General features: G+C 35.7%; 1 protein-coding gene across 7 annotated transcripts; it reads right to left on the bottom strand.

Moving 5' to 3' along the window:
- Positions 1–3270: 3270 nt before the first annotated feature.
- metl (methyltransferase-like protein) lies at positions 3271–20212 on the bottom strand. 7 transcript variants are annotated; one of them, XM_043426026.1, is made up of 7 exons: positions 19969–20212; positions 18663–18831; positions 18374–18526; positions 17800–18078; positions 3811–3924; positions 3562–3734; positions 3271–3478 (listed from the first exon to the last, which is right to left on the bottom strand). In XM_043426026.1, the coding sequence occupies exons 2-7, from the start codon at positions 18803–18805 to the stop codon at positions 3339–3341; spliced, it is 1002 nt and encodes a 333-aa protein (XP_043281961.1). In that variant the 5' UTR covers positions 18806–18831; positions 19969–20212; the 3' UTR covers positions 3271–3338. The 7 variants fall into 7 exon arrangements, with proteins under 7 accessions (XP_043281961.1, XP_043281960.1, XP_043281957.1 ...); XM_043426025.1 differs by having other exon boundaries at positions 18663–18808; XM_043426022.1 differs by lacking the exon at positions 19969–20212 and adding an exon at positions 19233–19316 and having other exon boundaries at positions 18663–18808.
- Positions 20213–20215: the final 3 nt, after the last annotated feature.

Raw genomic sequence — 20215 nt, 5'->3', positions numbered from 1 at the left:
CCTTTTATTGTGGTTGTGCCCGCGAATTGGAAGGATTTTCCAATTGTTGAGCGGTGTCGAAGGCTTGATGAAATAAATACACTCGATGATATTTTGTTTATTACAAAATATTCTGATGTGTTTATTGAGACACTTATGCACTTATTAACTTTACAAATTAAGAAATTAAACTGTTAAATAAAGAGTTAGCTATTATTCGGAGCTCTCTAAGATGAATTAGGATTTAGAGAGAGGAGAGTTCTCCGATGTTAATGTCTTTAATGTTCGATGCTAACTGACTAACCACTAAGGTTCTTAGCCTAGTTAGAGTTCGAGAGGAGGATGTGTTTTTTGGGGGTAGGATGCTGTAGAGGGGGTTTGTTCTCTGTGGTTTTTCAGTTTGGATTGGGTAAAAAGTATCGTCTGATTTGATGATTGGATTTGAATATGGGGGAGACTTTTCCGAAGATATGATTGGAGGAAAAGTCGCTCGAGATTTCTTAGAATTAGGGAAAGTGTGTTGAGCGGAGTTCTGAGATGTGCACGTGTTGCACTTGAGATAAGAGCATCTGTTTTCGGGACTCGTGGGAAACGCGAGTTTCGGAACGCGTCTCTGGAATTTTGTGTGGATTTAGGAAATGCTGCATTGATAATAAATTCAAGGATAGGAAATCGGTCTTGGACTGTTTATTTCTGGTTTTCCGTGCTCGTCTTGTAGGATTATTTATGGCGCCGGAACGTCGGGGAGAGTCTAGGGCACGCATTGTGAGTGTTTAAAGAATGGACAGTTGAGGAAAAAAATATGTGCGAGCGCCGAGTGTCTCGCAGGATGTATTTGTTATGGATGGTCTGGATACGCTCTGTGTTTATATATATTCTTAGATACGAACTATGTATCGACAAATGATGATAAAGGTTAGGAATATACTCGTGATAGCGTTTGAGTTGAAGAGAAAAAGTGAGGGGCGTTTAGCGTAATGCTAGGACGTAACACCCGCACCACGCGAGCTCGTACTTAGCCGCTTGACGCGACTCTCCGTGGTTCTGCGTGAAGGCTATCGCCTTAAGGTAAAGGATCAGTCGACTAACCTCACCTCGAATTTTCGAAATGAAAATTCTCCGCTGTCGTTTGACTAATCAAAAAAAGGCTCTGTCAGCAGACGCGGAAAGATGGCAAAAATACGCTGACAGGGTTTTTTTTTATTGATCAAACCGTGTCGCAGATATTCAATTTAAAAAATTGCAGCTATCTCTCTCGCACTCACGGTGGCGAGATAGCGACTGCTCCATTACCTTAACAGAATAAACTCTTTTCTCTCGTAATTACTCTCATTTTATGTTTTAATGACTCAATCAATTCAATTTTTATGCAAGGCAAGATTTAATTAAACAAAACAAGTTAAAAATTATAGTTAAAATTATATCAGTATAGAAGGCAATTGAGAGTGTCCAGATAAAATTTGTCCAAAAAAATCGAATTACGTACTAGATCCAACGTAAATGGCCAGTCGCGAACGAGCTCTTAGGTCCAGGAGAAATAATGATCCAAATTGATCGTAATTTGTTCATTTAACAATTGCAACAAGAAAATTTGATTTAGTAAAGCTAAAAAAAAGCAAAATATGATTTGTGGTTGTTAAAAACATTTATTTTTATACGGAGATCATTAATTTCTCAAAAGCGAGGGAAATCGGCCTCAAGCTTATCCAACCACGTGCGAATAGAAACTGGTGATCCAATCAGTGAATTTAGCGAGCAAAATTCTGGTTGGAGATTATTTTTCTCAACGAATCAAAGTTCGAGTTATTTTTGGACTGAATTATCATTAGTATTTCTTTGTCTGAACGAGTATAAAAGGCCGTGCGGAGCAGCCACGGCAGCTCATTCTTGAATCAGCTCTTGCTTCAATAGAGGTGGTGACTCTGGAAAACAAGCCCCAACGAACCAACCAACCTAAAATACTCCAAATTTCACGCCGAGAGGGAGGGGACTGAGCGATTCCGTGCAGTCCAAAGATTCGAGGGTGATAACCTTTCCTTTCCTTTCCTTATTGAGAGGGAGGGGACCCTGCGATTCCGTGGGGTCAGAAGATTCTCAATTCGGATCCTTGTTATCCTATGCTAAAGAGGGAGGGGACCCTGCGATTCCGTGGGGTCTGAAGATTCTTAGCATAGGCCCTTTTCCTTTACGCCATTTTGATTTTCTTGTTGGGAGCAAAAATAGCTTATTTTAAAAAGCATAGAGACTCACTATCTTGTTTGAAGCGAGACCTGTTTCAATTCTCCGAATTATTCAATAAAAAGAAAAACATTTGACAAAAAGAAAAATTATTTTGATTGTCAAAAAAGTTTAATCAATCTCCGTTGAATTGTATAGAGCCAAACCACAAAATTTTGTCTAAAATTGTATAGAATCAGATAATTAACCAGATTGATTTAACACGGACAAAATTGACAAATTTAAAGAAAGAAGGCAAGTTCGTTGACAAAAGAGAACAGAAATAGTTAAATTGGACAAATTTATTCGATTTGGACAAGTTGGATTAAACTGGACAAAATTCTTGAAATAAAAAGAGCGAAATTAGGAATTGGACAAGTTTCTTGAGATTAGACCATAAAATTGGGGAAGTTTATCGAAATTAGGAAAATATTTTCATTTATATCACGAGACACCAACGATTCACATCACATTCTCCATTGGTTGATGAAATTACTGTAAATAAACACGATTATTATATTTTCAAACACAAATTCCTCATCTCTCGTTCATTTCGTGCCTGCTCCTAAAATTTTAGTAGCTCGAACTTACGCGTAGCGGGTGATGTCTAAAAACGTACCGTTACAATATATATTTAGTCCCAGCTATATTTTCGGAATTTTGAGCCTTCTGATTTCTCACAGTTCGGAATTTCAACCCGGCTCCGGAAAACTCGGAATAAAAAAAATAATTCTCCCATTTTTTCGTAAAAAATGATCGTTACCAGAACGTAAAAATTATTTTGAGTCGTCCGTGCGAAAGCTAACACGAAACTACAACTTTTATGTGAAAACATTTTTTTTTCAGTTACTTCAAGTTTCGGAGATATATTAATTTGAAAAAAAAACGGTATTTTCCAAAATTATGAATTTAAAAATCTGAATAAATTTACATAGAGTGCTTTTTAGTAGTACTTTGATATAATCAGTTATGGGGTAGATCTGAGATGGTCGAAAAAAAGTGGCCGGTTTGACAAAGAATCCCTCATATAACAATTTATTGTTCATTTTTCATTGACATAAATAATAACAAGGAAACATTCAAATTATTTTTATTTCATGTAGGTACATACAATTTCTAATCCTATTTTAAACATTCGATTTTCAAAATTGTTTACAAAATTTTGCTTGAATCCAAACTCTGTACATTGTTAACTGTCTTCCACGATTAACTTGTAACCTCTTATCGATGACATTTTGCTTCTCAGCAAAATTGCAACTCACAAATGCATCGCGAATTTCATCTATAACATTCATTACAATGCATAGTTATGATAAAAATAGTATGATCTACTTTTATTATGAAAATTAATAGTCGTTTTCTTACTTTGGGTGAAAAAGTAGACCCTCGTACCATCACCACGCGCGTAGAAATTTTCGGACAAGCAACGGCCTTTTTTAAACCGCAATTGTGCCAGATCGTATCTTCCGTAATCTCGAAAAAGAACCAATCCTCCTGGTTTAAGATAACGATGAATTTGCTGGATCACATTTCTCATTCTAGGAATGTATAATCAAAAATTGAAATAAAATTTTCCCTTCTGATATTTATTACATGAAACTTCGACTTTCATACTTATCAGGGCTGATGCTACTCAGTACAAATATGAGAAGAACGATATCCAAAGTTTCCGGCTCAAACGGTGGGTCCCAATTTTTTTGTGTGACATCAAGCACAAATGCTTTACACCTGGAAAAAGTTATAATTCATTTCTCCGATAAAAAAATAAAAACAAATTTCTTGGCATTACTGAATGGATATTAAGATATTGCCAAAATTCTTGAAAATTCAAGGGGTTATAAACAGTTAGAAATTTCAAAAAATCGAATTTTTTTTATTGCATTTTCGGAATGTACCAACAGTAAACTACATTCCCTGAAAATTTCAAATCGATCTAGCAAATATTTTTGGAAACACGAGTACATAAAAGAAGTTCCAAAAAATCGATTTTTTTTGTATTTTCGGAATATAAAAATATATGAGAATATTCCTTCAAACTTTCACATCGATCCAACAAATATTCTTCGAAATACACGCATATTTGTAAGGTCGCTCGGAGCGCGACAACAAAGAAAGTGCCCGAGAGGGAGGGACTATCAATTGGACCTAATGCCCATTTTTATGTCGAAAAAGAGGATGCGTAGCGCATCAAAATGCCCGACCTGCGGGAAGAATAGCTCGCAGACGTCAATAATTCGGGATTTTGGAAACTACCGATGATGCGAAAAATTTATTATATGGCCCTGGATCTGATAACTCAATGTAAGTTGACAGAAAAAGCTTTCAAAGATGTATGAACCAATGTTGAAATTTCAAACGCGTTTTTCTCAAAGTGGTGTTTTTAAAGTCGGTAAGCACGATTTATGGAAAACTGCTGAACCGATCGGTCTGAAATTTGGACCCAATCTTCTTAGATATATTTTTTAGGTAATGACCGAAGGAATAAGAATTCCGATAATTATTTCTATATTTTTGTAACGATTGAACATGAAAAAATCAGTCAAAAATCGAAGTCTCCACTTTCCGAAGTCACCATTCTCTCAAAAATGAAAATTTCATCTATTCCTTCGGTTATTACCTGCATTCATCTATTCCTTAAAAGAATTTTTTTGGTTTTTTCGTATCAGATAACCCGAACCCGAGATATCGTGCTCATAGCCCAATGTCTTTTTTTTTGAGGGCCTCCAGGAGATCTTCTACGGGAGCAATAGAAATGGCTATTTCGCAAAATCAAAAATGTCAATTTGAATCTAAAGAATACCTCTACACTGCCTAATAATTTTCCTTTTACCAAAACGAAACCCTTTCCCAGAAAAAAAATCGTGAAACCGCGACTTTTTTCGGCCTTGCAACTGTATACGTAGGTTACTCGGTAAGTCTTGTCGTTTTACTATAAAATTTTATTGTTTTTCAAAATACTGTCACTTAACACACACTTATTCATACGCTCAAACCAGTTATCAAACCAGAGATTCTACTTCTCTTCTGGGATCGAAGCACAACATTCTCCCCAAGCAACCAAAATCTCTTAATCTGAACAAAACTTGCGTCCTTTTGGTTGGTTCTTTACGTACGGGAGGAGTGCGAAGTCGCAGGGCGCTAGGTCGGGACTGTAGGACTGTAGGGCGGGTGATCTAAGAGTCCAATACCGGAAGACGCCAGAAATTCCACAGTTTGCCGAGCGCAATAAGTAGATGCATTGTCATGATGCAGCAGCAAAGTGCGCAGTTGACGCTTTGGTCGCAATTCTTTAAGCGTACTCATTAGCGGGATCAGACATGATTGAATATACCATTCTGCAGTAACAGTGTGTTGTGTATCTAATGAAATTGTTTTGATTATGCCGCGACGACCAAAAAAAACCGCGATCATTTCTTTTTTGACTGAACGTGACTGCTTAGGCATGGTTGGATAGTCTTCATTTTCAAAAACCCATACGTGACTTTTAGATTTCGTTGGAACATCATAATAATATAACCACGTTTCTACCAGGCAGACTATAGGTATAGTAAGTAAACATGGGTGTAAGTTCTATAGATCTTTGAGTAATCAGTTCAAAAGTGGTTTGAAAATCTCGTATTTTTATTCATGACCGATTTTCAGTGACGGGTGAATCGTTACGAGACAGTAAAAATTATACAATTTCAGAAATCATTTAGATAGGTTTGTTCAATTTTATTCAACCGAGGTAAGTAAAAAATTATAACGGATCACATTAGGAAATGTGAAGTATTCATAGGATGAATACTTGTAATTGTTACTTTCAAAGCATCTTCGGGATATTATAGATTTTTCACATTCTGTCCGTTGTTTCGACATTCAAAAAAAGCTGAAAATTGAAATTTGCAAATTGCTTCCTCAAGATGGTCAAGATGCACGGTGCTCAAGATGCATGATACTCAAAGATGTAAGATGCTATGAGGTGCTATATTTTTCATTTTAGCTTCCTCATAGAGAACACTTTTAGCATTGTTCTAAAAGCTTGAGAAAGCAATTTGTTACTTTTAATTTTTTTAAAATAAAATTTGAACTTATTTATCCACTTTTAATTTTTCCAAATTTCAAAAACATATATCAGCTCTATGATTTTTTTCTAAATTTGTATTTATAATTCAATTATTGTGCCCGTACATCGCACTCATTAAAACAAATTAAGCACTCTCAGCGCAAACGCAGCAATGGTGAAATATGGATGCTCCCGAACGAACGCATCGACCCTCGATGTCAACATCGAAACTTCCACAAGGAAACCTAGGTTATATTCGCACGAGAAGGGGAAAACCCCCAAATCTATAAAATTATCGACTAACCCAAAATTCGACAGTCTTTGACGAGAATTGTAACAATTGGTCTCGAGGCAATAAAACCTCGAATTTGTAACTTCTTAAATAAACTTATTGTTAACTTGTTGTAAAAGTATCGAGTTGGAGTTCAGCTCTTTTGGCCTAAATCCCTTAAATACTCGTCCTTGATAACTCGTCCCTTCGCGATGGTCTTCGCGGACACAACACAATTTTGAAAAGGTTTATTATGCAAAATTATATACAAAAATATCGTTATATTATTATTTTATATTTTAGTTGGTTTTTAGCCAAATATGTTCATAATAACTATGAACATTCCCAATAAGCATTCATGACGATATGTTGTAACGTAACACTCTTGCTGACTCGGCCTGAATGGCGCCACGCGTCAGTTCGAGCTACCTTAATGAATAGGAGCAGGTATGAAAGAAACGTGAGAATGCGGAATTTTGATTTTGAAAAATTGAACAATTCAAATTTATCCAATTTCGATTGATTTTACAGGATAATTCGTTTCGAATTTATTGTCGTGAAATATTCGCAATCGCGTTCGCAGATTGTGGGAAATTTTGTTGCGCTCGCCGTTTATGAATTGATCAAATTTTAATTACGCGATTTACGCTCGTTTTCAAAATAAAAAAAATTCGATAATTCGAAAGTATTTTGATTTTATACAAAAAAAAATATTATTAATTTGACGCGATATAACCTCAGATTAGTATCACGGCCTCTTGAATTATCAAAGATTTACAAAATTTACAAGAATCTCGGTTTTATCTGACTCGGACTTATTTAATTCCAATTTTGAATTTACAAAATCATAATAAACAAAAATTTACAGAATATACAAATTTATAAATTAATTTACAAACAAAACAACAACAAAAAAATCATCCTCGATTCTAGCAAAGCAGAGAAATAACAATAAGTGAGGTTAGGTTAAAGATGCGTCGCCGAGTCTCACCAATATCCTGAGAATCGGCAAAGTTAGGTAATTGATTGTCCGCGGACCACGGGATGAGAACGTTGCCAAACCCCTCCAATGTCCCATTCAACGAGATTAGTTAGAGATTGGATCCTAGACTACGGGATCAATATGTCACCGAGTCTCACCAATATCCCAGACATCCAAGAAAAATAGGATAGGTCTTATGTTTGCTAGGATCAAGATGTATTGTTTGAGGTCAGCCTTATTGTTCCGAGTCAGAATTTTGAGAAACGCTGCCTGCCGAATGGGTCGCGCAGCGCTTCTTATACCCGTTTCCCCACTACAAAGTTCTCAAACGCCGAATTTCCAATTTTTAAATTCGTTCTGCTCATCTTTTTGTAATGCTTTCTATAATTGGCCCGTTGCCATGATTCATGCTATTGACTCTACTATTGGTTGAGCGGATAATCGTACGATGCGCAGACTACCGCTTTTTATGATTTTCAACATTATTTTACAACGAAAAATTAAAAGTTGAATGATTTAATTATTTAACAATTTCTACAGATGTTTTATCTTATAACAAAGTTCAATTAAAAAAGATTTAATTTAGTTGAAAAATTGTTATTTGAGTCGCGGCTTGTTCGAGAAGATTCTTAAATCGGTTTTTAAGTCTCGTTTTCATCAACGTATAGAGTGGTAGCTTTTACAAATCGGGTCTTAAAAACGGACTTATACTTGAAAACCGACTGTAAATACGAGCTTGTGATGATTATGATGAATCTGTTGGCAATCTTCATATTTTATTTTAAATACTTTTATTTTCGAGATGCATTACGAGAAAGTAAACCAACACACATCCGATAAAATTTTTTTTTTTTTAAGTTATTACCACTTACAACAATACCAATCAATTTTCGGCTTTTTTGATAAATATTACTGTATAAAGTTCTCAATAAAAGTCTGTATAAAGGTCAATTATTTTTTTTAAATAATTGTTTCGGTTTGTGTAGGGTGCTTGTATAGTGAGAAGATGTAGTACCTCATAGAGTAAGCTTTGAGCGTCGTGCATCTTGACCATCTTAAGGAAGAAATTCGCAAATTTCAATTCTCAGCATTTTTTTTTGTATACAAGGAAATAATGTATTTTCTCTACCTTCTTTTACGAAGTTAGATTTATCATGACACTCTTGCATTATGATGCATTTATGATATTAGTATAGACACATAGTTTTGATAATATGAATATATAAGAAGTATTTATTGTTCTGGAAAATGTAAAACACATTTTCATTTATAATTCCTACGCGTTTGTGCCTACGCATTTGTTGAGTATCTATTTTTAAACTGTCACATAAAAAAAACTGAATGATGAGCCATCAGAAAAAACAGTTTGAAACTTTCAATTTTCAACGTTTTTCTATTTACATTTAAATTAAATAATTCCGACAACTTTGCTGGAAAACATAGAGGAAGTACAGACTTATAAACAATATTTTACAAAATGTCCAAAAATTAAAGCGGCTAGACAATTTTTCGAAAAACTCATATTTTCGTAAAATTCAAAAGTTATAAAATTTAAACCGCTCAACCGATATCTCCTGAATCCAATACCAACCTTCCTTTTTTGATAATCTATTTAAAAAAAATAAATAGTAATAAATCTTAAAATTTTCGGAAGTTAGTGCGTCGACACTCTTTTTTTTGAAAATTTCACAACGTCATATGATTTGTATTTTTTTTACTAATTCTGACAAAATTATTAGAGAATGAAGAGCTTATACAGATTAACATCTGTGCAAACCGGTAGCCCTGTATCTCAAATCATTTTCGAGTTATAAGAGTTTGAATCTTGCAGTGCCATACCACGCACGCACTCACACACACACGCATTCGAACATTTTTCCTAGATATGATTTTTCGATGTTTTGGGACATTTTGAACACATTGACATTGAAAACTGGAAAAAAAAGGTAATTTATGGTTTTTCAGAAAGTCGATAGCCAAATTTCAAATAATCATGAAATGACTAATGTTGAGTGTGCCTTTTACAATTGAATATACCCCAAAAACCCTGCGAAGTTACATTTCGATCTAGCCAATCGTTTCCTCGTTGCAACCGGCAAACATTAAAAAAAATTTAAGGGTCACGTTTTTTTACGTTAAACACGTCATGATCATGACAAAAATAAAAAATGAAAAATTTTCCAGTTTTTCCCACATTTTTTCCATAAATAAAGTTAAAATTTAGAAAAAAAGTTTCCGAAAGTTTTTAAGTGAAAATTGATTTTTTTCCTTAAGGCTTCGGACATTAAGGACTTCGAACAATTATTTCAAATGTAACTTCGCAGAGTTTTTGGGGGTATATTCAGCTGTAAAAGGCATACTCAACATTAGTCATTTCACGATTATTTGAAATTTGGCTATTGACTTTCTGAAAAACTATAAATTACCTTTTTTTCCTGTTTTTTTTAATGCACGACAAGGATGAAAAAAAATTTCTTCAAGATCGCAGGGGAAACTTGTAGGACATTTATTCCAGTTTTCAGAACTGCCCTTGAATTTCCTGTGCGACCATTCGTTGCCGAGATATTGTCGATCAAAGATAAAAGGGTCCTTCATCTTGATTCAAAGTTCAACATCTCAGCAAAAAATGGTCCTACCGAAGTTTTAAAAATAGCAAATTGAAGCTGAATAAACCAGCTATCCGGTCCGTACCATGGCTTAGTTGAAAAAAAATTTCTAAGCTTGTAGAGTTGAAAAAAAGTTTAAACATTTGTAAATGTTTTTCTCACACTTTTTCTCAAAATTGCGCAGAACATGTAGCTCTGCATTTTTTGGCCATAAGATCTTGAAACTAGAAACTTGAAGCTTCAAAATGAATTTTTTTTAGACCTCGATACGACCATTTTTCACTGAAATACAACATTTTGAAAAATCACTAAAAATTGGAAAAAATTTTTTTACCCTTCAATTTTTTTCGCTAGTATAGTATGGAAGACCTTATTATTTGATCTGTATATTGAATACTAATATACAATAGCTTCGGAAAGTAGGAAAAAAAATTGCCACATAAAATAGATTTAAAAAATCCAAATTTCTCCAATCATGCAGAAAAATTGATATTTGAATCTAAGTTCATGATTACAGGCACGTCTTCCTCATAACGGACATGGCTGCGGCTTTGCGTAGATTTTTTTTTTTATCATTTGGAACCGTTTTGAGGGGCGGCGCGATCAATTTTTTTTTTTTATCCTGTGACGTGACATTTTGCCCCGCCACTCGTACGAATGGTGTCGACCAGTGGACCGGGTTTACGGCCCATTTTGACGCCGTTCGACTCGTCAGGTGTTGGTCGGAACGAGACTCATCGTCACGTAATTATAAGATTTATTTTAAGAATCGCGTATAGTACCTTTCGAGCGACAATTTACTAAGTCTAATAACCGTTACCTTTTACCTCCGTGTGCAACGAGAAGAGAGAATTTTGGATTATCTAATTTTGAGTTTTGATGAAGTTTTCTTTTGACTATTTCGTTTGTTTTTGAGAGATTTGGTGTTACCACCACCACATTTGGCCCCGCAAGCATTATTCATTTGGCGTTACTTTTCTGCTGTTCGAGCCGATCTCGCTCGCGAGAATCATTCCTCTCACGCCGTCTTCGAGTACCGAAGAACATTCTCGACCTGCGGGCGATTGAAAGAGCACGCTGGTATAGGCCATTTATTGAACGCCGCTCGTGTCTTTCCCGCCGTAGCAACCCAGAGTTGCACCGCCCGCAATACCGTGAATTCGGGTGTCACAGTCCGTGTGAACTGGCGCCTCGTCAGGTGGGGTCTGGGGGAGTTTTCTGGAGGCGAGGTGCTGTTCTTGCCTGGTGGCTTATCGTTGTGGGCCCACCGCGACATCCGGAGTCGTGAGGGAGGCCTCCCCTCGACCTTCCAGAGCTGCCCGCCGGATCCCCAAGAGGAAAGACACCCGGATCACGGTCACCTTGTCAAGAGGTGTGTTTCGAGTGAGCGAGGGAGGTAAGAGCAGCAGAAGGGTAATTATTGCGATATTGTGTAAAGAAGCATGGCCCTATGCATGGGCCTAATGGTGGGGAGAACATCGAATCTGGAGGACCGCTCGTACGCACTAAGAGTCTTCTTCCGATCACCTCACCGGCGAGCTACCAACACCTCCCGATCATCGAGGTCCCTTTGTCTTTCGGCGTGCGACGAGTTGGTTCCTCGGTAAGCCCTTTCTCTTTCTCTCCGAATGATTAATGGAGTTGAGCATTTTGAGTTTTCGGAATTTAGTTCCAGTTTTAGTTGGCGTTTCAGGGAACATGTGTGTCGAAGTTTCGAGTGAAATTGCGGCCGATACTTCCCGTGTTCCCCAAATTTTGTAGTTTTTGCGGCTCAGCTCCACTAATCGATTCGATATTAATTTGGGTCCATTCAGTATAGTTTATTTGACGTAATTCTATTGCACATTAATTAATTAAGTTTGAGTTTTGTAATGTCGAGTTTTGATATCGAATTTTGTGTAGTACGCGCTGGAATATTCCACACAGCTACATTTCTCTCTCTCCCTGCACGCGTTGAGGCTTTAGCGAGCACGGTCGTTCACGCGATGTTTTCGCTTCATCTCTCTCGCACTTATTGTCACGCGTCGTCTATACGGCGAGTTATTCTGTCTTTTGTATTACGTATTTTTCAGCCGCTCCTTTTGCGTTCTTATTTATTTCTTTTCCTCTATTTCGTGACGATTACATTATCTCCTGTTGCCTTTTGCGAGTTATCTTATGGCGTATTCTTTCGATACCTTTTGTAAATATTATCTCGATGTTAATTTCTTAATTTTCAATATCGCCGCCTTTGTATTACCGGTACTGATCGTTCGGGAATTTCGGGGTTACCTCGCGCTTAGCCGAAATTCGCTTCACTATTACCTTCGATTACCTTTCGTCGCGTATCTTCGAGTTTTTCTTGCGGTCGAGAACTCATGTAGGGAATTACCTGGTGTCGATTACCTTTTACCTGAATTTACCTAAGGACACCGGTTGTTCTGGCGTTTATTACCTTATACCTATTACCTAAGGCATCTGCTCGTCAGATTGCTGATTATCTTTTACCTACAATGCCAGAGCGTCGGTCGTCGATTACCTACGACACCCGCGAAATTGCGATGCGATTACCTAATGCGATGAATTACCTGATGAATTCGAGTATGCCGCGCACGGAAACCGCGTTGCCGTCCGATATGTATTGGCCATGCGATTCTAGCGAGCCGTCAATTGAGTTTCCTTTCCAATTTTTATTTTATATAGAATCCAATTTCGCGATTATTCATCTTGTCCTGTACTTTTGTTTGTTTGACGAACTTGTGAATAAATTGATAATCTTGCCTGAATCTTCTGTCTGTGTCGCTTATTTGTTTTGCGTTGTGAGTTGCTACTTTCCCCAAGGATCCCCCCCTCTACCTTTTGTATCTCAGATGAGCTGAGTAGTCGGACCGTCCTCGGTCAATCGTACCCCTCGTGTACTCTACGCTCTAGTTTTGCGTTGAGTTACTATCGCGAGAATCGACGAAAATAAAGTCGATTAATTCGATGGTACTTTGTACCTGGCGCCCGGTTCATTCTCGCAGCCGGAGAGTCATACGGGAAGGAGCGAGTGAGCCGAGAAGGGACTTGATCGTACCTCCCCGGGAAAATCTTGTTACAACCCATATTGAGGGCCACCCTAATGAACATCTTACTACAGCCACATTTGTGCAGCCTTAATCCCTTTGATTTTTTCTCTTGGAGAAATCCAAAGACAAATCAACTTGAATTCTTTTCGCTTTTCGAAATGTTGTCTGTTCCATTGAAGTCGAATGAATTTTTTTTTTCTAACAAAAAAACTGTGAATGCCAGGGATGAATCACCATGTATTAGGCGTGCATAAGAAGTAGAACATGTCCTATAGGTTATTTCACATGCAGAATATTTTGCAATTGATTTCTTTTCAATCGGTTGAGTACTTCTATATGAAACACTCCACTGCCTAACATGCCTAACTTTAAGGGTTGATTTCACCAATTAAACATAACTTTCAGCCGATAAAAAAAAAATACGTGTCTGTCATTTTTCGATGCATTATAAGATATAAAAAAAACTATTAAACTCGGAGAGGGACACTAAAGTACCTATCCTTGTGAGTGGTGTTGCGGCCAAAAAGGTTCATATCAAAACTGAAGATGATTAAATTTTCTACCGAAAAGAGTTCATACTATTTTTTCCTAGGATTAATATCTTCAGAGTTACAGCCAATCAAAATCATGTTTCTAGTCAAATTGACTTACTGATGACGCTATCCTCCATTATTGCCTATTTCGCTTACTACAATACTTGATTTTCTCGTTCGGATTTTATATATTTGACGTTTTTATGTATCTTTTTCTTTGACATCGAGAGTCCACAACTATCTCCTATTTTTAAACCATTATCGACTTCTCCAGCTTGGCTTGATAAGTAATCGATAATGGTGACAACGTTTCCATAAGATTGTCCTTGGCATTCGGAACAAATTACTATCGAACGATGTGCTACCATAATTCCAAGTTATTTTGGAGTCGAGCACCTCAAATTGCTTAGATCTGTGATTTTTTCAACGATAATACAGAAAAGTTCGCGTTAATAAATTATCAGGAGATAAATCCAAAATAAAAAGGCAACTCCGAAGCACAGTAATATTGGTGCGGTGCTATACGTTGTCGCAGAAACATCTTTGAAAGTGCGTTTTGTTGATAGAATTTGATGACATTCATTTTGTTGCCACCTCATACAGAGTATATAAGTTTGCACATAGCTACAATGGAATCTTGCATAAATTGCAGCCCTGACGTAATTCTTCAAAACATAAAAGAAGTATGTACATCATTGTAGTGCTTTGTGTGAAACTTCTGAAGAACTTTTTCCATGCAATTCCTTCAACTCAACGTTTTACACAGAAAATTTCAATGTTATTCCATTTAATCAATCAATTATTTTCATGTTCTACAATTTTTCATTCGGGAATATTTATGAAAGTTTTATGAAACCTCGGGTTGTTGCCTCCAACCGCGTACGCTGCTCGTCAGCATTCTTTAAAAACTTACCAACAAATTTAACAATGGTATGGTAATATTAAGGTCCTCGAGATTAGGGTTGGACAAAATCAACGCTGGGTCTACTTCTAATATCCACCAAAAACGAATCTGCTCCACAAAAGCTCTTAAAAACAATAAGTTGTAATTGTGCAAAAGGTTCTTGTGGAAATGTTGTCACCTTCATAGATGATTCATCAAACCAAACTGAACGAGTCGATAATGGTTTGTTGGAATACATGGACGATGTTACTATCAAATGTGACAACGATAGCGACTCAGATAATGGTTCAGGAATAAGGGATAGTTGTAAACCCTTGGTGTTGAAGAAAAAAAATATATGAAGACGTCAACTGTGAGAGTGGAGTAAACCATCGTTCATGATAAAACCCGAACGAGAAAATCAAGCATTGTACTGAGGAGAGCAAATAATAATGCGGGATAGCATCATCAGTAAGTCAATTTGACCAAATGCGTGATTCGGATTAGCTGTAACTCTGAAGATAATAATCCTGGAAAAAAAATGTATGAAACCTTTTTGGTGTAAATTTAATTATCTTCAGTTTCGATATGAACCTTTTTGGTCGTAAAACCACTCAGAATACAGGTATTGGTGAAAACCCATTTTTTTGTAGTTATTTCGCCAAAATGGCAGCTGTTCCGGGGAGTGGAGGAGGGAGAAAATATAGACCGTGTTCCGATATTGACTGTGAGTACTGTAAATCCTATACCAAAGCACATACTCGCAGTACTCACAGTCAATATCGGAACACAGCCATAGTATTTTCAAAAGGGGCATAAAATGAACTGATCCTCGTTGTAATTTTTTTCCCCGATTTAAAGCAGGATAAAAACTCCCGATGCTTGGTCTAATATTTGTTTCAATATATATTTTAATTCAACGTATTGCATTTTCGATTTGATATTCATATCATATAGAAAACGGTTTCTTTAAAAATGTATTAAGAACTAGGGTGCATCCAGTGCGCTAAATCGGGTGGTTTTTGGTAGAACTGCAGTGCTCCTTTTATTGCAATAGCGTCTTGATGCCAACCTATTTCGGAGCAGTTCAATAAGAATAAACACGAGTACAAGGGGATGGATCCATTGTTTTCGATGTCTAGATATAGACATGGATCAATTATTTTCGATGTCTAGATATAGATATGGATCAATTGTTTTCGATGTTTAGATATAGACCTCTTCAGTTTTGGATGTCTAGGTATATTTGTCTATGGTTTTTGATGTCTAGGTCGACGGCTTTCGAGGTTTATACCTTTCGAGGTTTAGGTCGAAATAGGGTATTTTACACCATGTAAAAAATATATAAAAATGCATGTTTATGATAGATTTTATAAAAAGTAAACGAGAAACGTTAATATTTATTCATAAAAATGCAACGTAAATTCTATAATTCAATTTTAAAAATCGTCCTTTTTCATCTGTTTTTCAAATGTCTAAAACGCCATTCGCCATATTGGATTCCAACGTGACGTCACTCCGATAGTAAACAATCTAGGTTCTTATCGTGCGCTCTGTGTTATTTTGAAATTTTACAAGTTATAATGTACGTTTGTGGATTTTTATCATTGATTTTATTAAAATTGCATCATGGAAAACGGTTTTGTGAAAGCAAAAAGTACAAATCTACCCATGATAAATATATTGATGGTGGCGATGAATCCACAATTTCTGTGGCATTTTTGCACTTGTATTATCGCATTCAGGCACCAATGATATACTATTATAACTCATTATATTCACAAATCTTGTTATTTGGTCTTTCGCAATCGTATTGTTTACTAACGGAGTGACGTCACAAACCGAAACAACATGGCGGCTAGCGTTTCCGCGCGAAAATTGAAAATTATAAATAAAAAATAATTTTTAAGACACTTTTCGGTCTTATAAAATTTAAATAAAAATTCCACTGGTTTATTACGATCTCAGGATTATTTTGAAACAGTTTTCAAAAAAAGGTGTAATACCCTATTGTTATAGTTTATGGGGTCGAATCAACACCTCAATGATTTCCATGTTCACATGGATACTGTCATTAGTTTTCGATATACAAGGGGACATTTTCATGGTATTTGGTGTCTATGTCGACGAGAATAAGGACATTAACTTACGCAGAAAAGTTACAATAAGACGGATTATTGTTATCTCTGAAGGTTGGAGAAGAGCTGAAAGATGTTTGGAAGAGATTATAGCCGATCAACAAAAAATTCTAACTTAACCTTAAGTTAAATAATAGTTTTACAGTACTCCGAGAAATATGAAGTAAGAGAGACGCTGCAGGGTGTCTAACGACAAACGCTTTGCATATTCTCTTTTATTTTCAAACTATAAACGAACGATTCGAGGTCGTTATACATTAGTTGCGGAAGTGCGAGAGAGATGACTAAAGAGTAGTTACATGATTTTTTTTAGAAAAATAAAAGTTACACCTTGTTTTTTGATCAAATGAGAATAGTGTAATTCATATTTTCTTTCGAATATCAAACCACTCAAAATAAACGATGTAACGAATTTTTTCCAACCGAATAACGATCAACTGCTGCAGTCACGCCATGCATATAGTAGAAATTTTAATTTTCCTTAGGGAAACTCGAAATAAAGTAACTCAAACTCAGTTTCATTGAAAAAAAAATTGTCCCATTCCTTTTTACAGAGCTGCTAATTTTCTGGTAAAAAATAATTACTTAAAAAATAATTACTTTCTGGTAAAAAATAATTACTATGAAAAAAGTGTGCATCGATGCAATTAAGGATATATTGCACAGGCGATACAATGTTGCCATGCTAAACCATGCTAAAAACATAAAAAAATTCAAAATGATCAGAATTTTATAAAATTTGGTGAACATATTCTTTAGTGCCAAATTTGACAATACAAATTTTTTAAGATTTTTCTTCTGTACAGTTATCGAGTAATTGATCACTAAAGTTGACGTGTATAAGCATAGCGTTTCCATATATATAGGTATACATTCCGGGCATAAGAAATCTGCTTTAATACGTAATTACTCGATAACTAAACAGAAGAAAATTTTGAAAAAATTTCTGTTTTCGCACTTGATGTTGAAGAACATTATCACCAAATTTGATCAATTTCTAATTATTTCGACATTTGTATCATTCACCCTTAAAAAAATATTCAAGCTCAATATTTAAGAAAAAATGTAAAAAAGTTTGATATTCAAGAAAATATTCACCTGGATGGATCATATTGAGGATTCTGCTGCAGTAACTCGATGGCAGTGGATGAAAAATCACAACCATATAAAAATAAATTTGGACTCGGATCATACATTAAAATAGGAAAAATAGTGTTTCCTACTCCGCATCCGATCTCTAATATATTCCTTGTTCCGATTCTTGCGGGACTCGTCACTAACAAATTGGCATCATATTTGGTATTTGAACTTTGACTCACTTCAAGAGGTGCTAATTCAGAGAATTCGGTAAGAAGCCAGTGCCTGTCTTTGAAAAATCTGTGGATATAAATGTTAATTCATTTGACAAGAATTGGATTAAATATATAAAAATTTTTATCCTCAAAAGTACATTAATCACATTCTTCTATGGGACTTTCATTTTTGATTAAGATCAATTCTCTACAAATGGCAATCACATGTATTTCACAAGCCAAGAGAAATTGGCTAATCTCGAGTATATGTATGCTGCCTGTCAGAATTAGCCTTTTCAACACTTGGCATTAAGACTCTGCCATGTCTCTAAATAATAATTCAGAAAATGGACCTATAAAAAAAAGAATTGTCGAATTACCTATTTTTATGAATACCATAAAATTTATCCCAATACTTGTTTGCATCCTTTTCATATCTTTCGCTCTCCTCGGATGATGCCATTTTCGAAGAATTGTCTGCAACTTTTCGTTTCGCAAAACATAGCTGTTTTTCATCCCAAATAACATTATCCCTGACGATATAAAAACGAATAATTAATCCAAATTGATGAAAATAATAAAGTTTTCAGGGTTATGAATCATTTTCAATTAATGAGGAAATTGTGTATTGAACAATAATATGCCAATTCTGTTTTAAATATTGTATACCAAGCGTTATGTTGGAAAACATCATCATTTTTATTGAGCGTTCGGTTTCCAAATTGCGATCTTTTTGTCGCTCCGTTTTCAAGTGTTAAATTGGTTGAAGGAGTCGCTTTAACCAGCACACATTCGACTTCGCGTTCACTCATGGCCTTTTTTTCCAACACAAAATGAACTGAGTTCAAAATTATATTAAAAATTGAAGTGATTTCAATCTATGTAAGCGAAAATAGCCAAAAATAAGCAATATAAATAGCAAATTAAATAACCAACTAATATAAATAAATAACTAATTAACTAAACTTCTACCGATACACACCAACGTGGTTAAACTTCTCTCATGCCCTAAAAATGGATGGAGATCTTAACCTCTAGAGAACCGGAAAGCTTATATATCAGCTCGCCCTGTGATATGAACTTTGTATATAGTTGATAGGTGATAACAGACACTAATTTGGGCACTTTTGAAAGGCAATTTCAACTCTTAAATTCCGACCTTCGAAAGGTTAAGAACTTTTTGTACTACAATATTTTTTATTTTTCTAGCAATAACTCTACGTATACTGGAACGTTTACTGGGCATTCTGAGAGAGAGAGTCTATCTGTGCGCAGCGGTGTGCAATTGTCTTTGTTGATAAAATCCATCAAAAAAAAAAATCGGTAGGGTGGAAGAAGATAGATGTCCGACAATGGCGAAAAAAATCACTAGAGCTCAAGAACCTAGCCTAACGTCAAGATCTAGTTCCGGACGGTAAACAGAGATGTCGCTACGGTCGTTTTTGTTGTGGGCTCCCGAAGCTTCTCATCACAGTCACTACTACGCAGCAAATCCGTTGAACAGTTTCTCGTAAGCGGATGATTAGGTTTGCGTTTCAATATAATACGCATTGCTCTACGCCTCAACATTCTCAGCGCGTTTTTTTTTTTGAAAAAGATAGTTTATTGCTCCGCTTAACATTAATACATTTATAAGTATAAACTTTCTTGAAAAACTTAATAATTAATAGCTATAAATCGACTAGGTGACGAATGCCACGTCTCGCCAATAGGCACAAATATGAAAATAAGCATTTTCTTGGTATGTATGATATTGATTACAGCGCTAGGCTGTTTTGCGGCACTTGAAGGTGTTCGCTCTTGATAAATTCTGAAGATGCAAATGTATGTTATTTTTCTAAAATAAACTATTATTACAGCAAGAAATCTAAAAGAAAAAAAAACAAAGAAAAAAGCTCTGAATAGACACTATTGAGAGTAATTTTGTCTTTCCTTATCAATACTAAAATATTTTTAAAGATGGAAACGAGCTCACCCAAATTTTCAGGATATAAACTAGATATTAATGAGTAGGAGTTCCAGACGAAACGGGACTGCACCAGTAACTTGAAGATATTAATAGATTGCTTTATATTATTTGGTTTAATCACTTTTACAATAGACTAAATTGCGCTCAAAACGTTGAAACTTATTTCGCCAATTTAAAAATCGAAGCATGAGATAAGAAATTATACGTCCACGCGATAGCACTATCTTGTGGCACATGCCCTTAGTGGGAGATA

This window comes from Venturia canescens, chromosome 8, assembly GCF_019457755.1.
Source record: "Venturia canescens isolate UGA chromosome 8, ASM1945775v1, whole genome shotgun sequence".
Lineage (NCBI taxonomy): Eukaryota > Metazoa > Arthropoda > Insecta > Hymenoptera > Ichneumonidae > Venturia > Venturia canescens.
The sequence above is the reverse complement of the archived record's forward strand: the minus strand, read 5'-3'. Positions and strand labels throughout refer to the sequence as shown.

Bases quoted from the DNA above. Each gene is read 5' to 3' on its own strand.
- metl (XM_043426022.1), bottom strand. From the start codon at position 19,301: ATGGATTTTATCAACAAAGACAATTGCACACCGCTGCGCACAGATAGA. The intron at 18,527-18,662 runs GTATACAATATT...TTATATCGTCAG, and splicing joins GTTTTCCAACATAACGCTTG to GGATAATGTTATTTGGGATG. The intron at 3,925-17,799 runs GTGAATATTTTC...AACTTTTTCCAG, and splicing joins CCTCAATATGATCCATCCAG to GTGTAAAGCATTTGTGCTTG.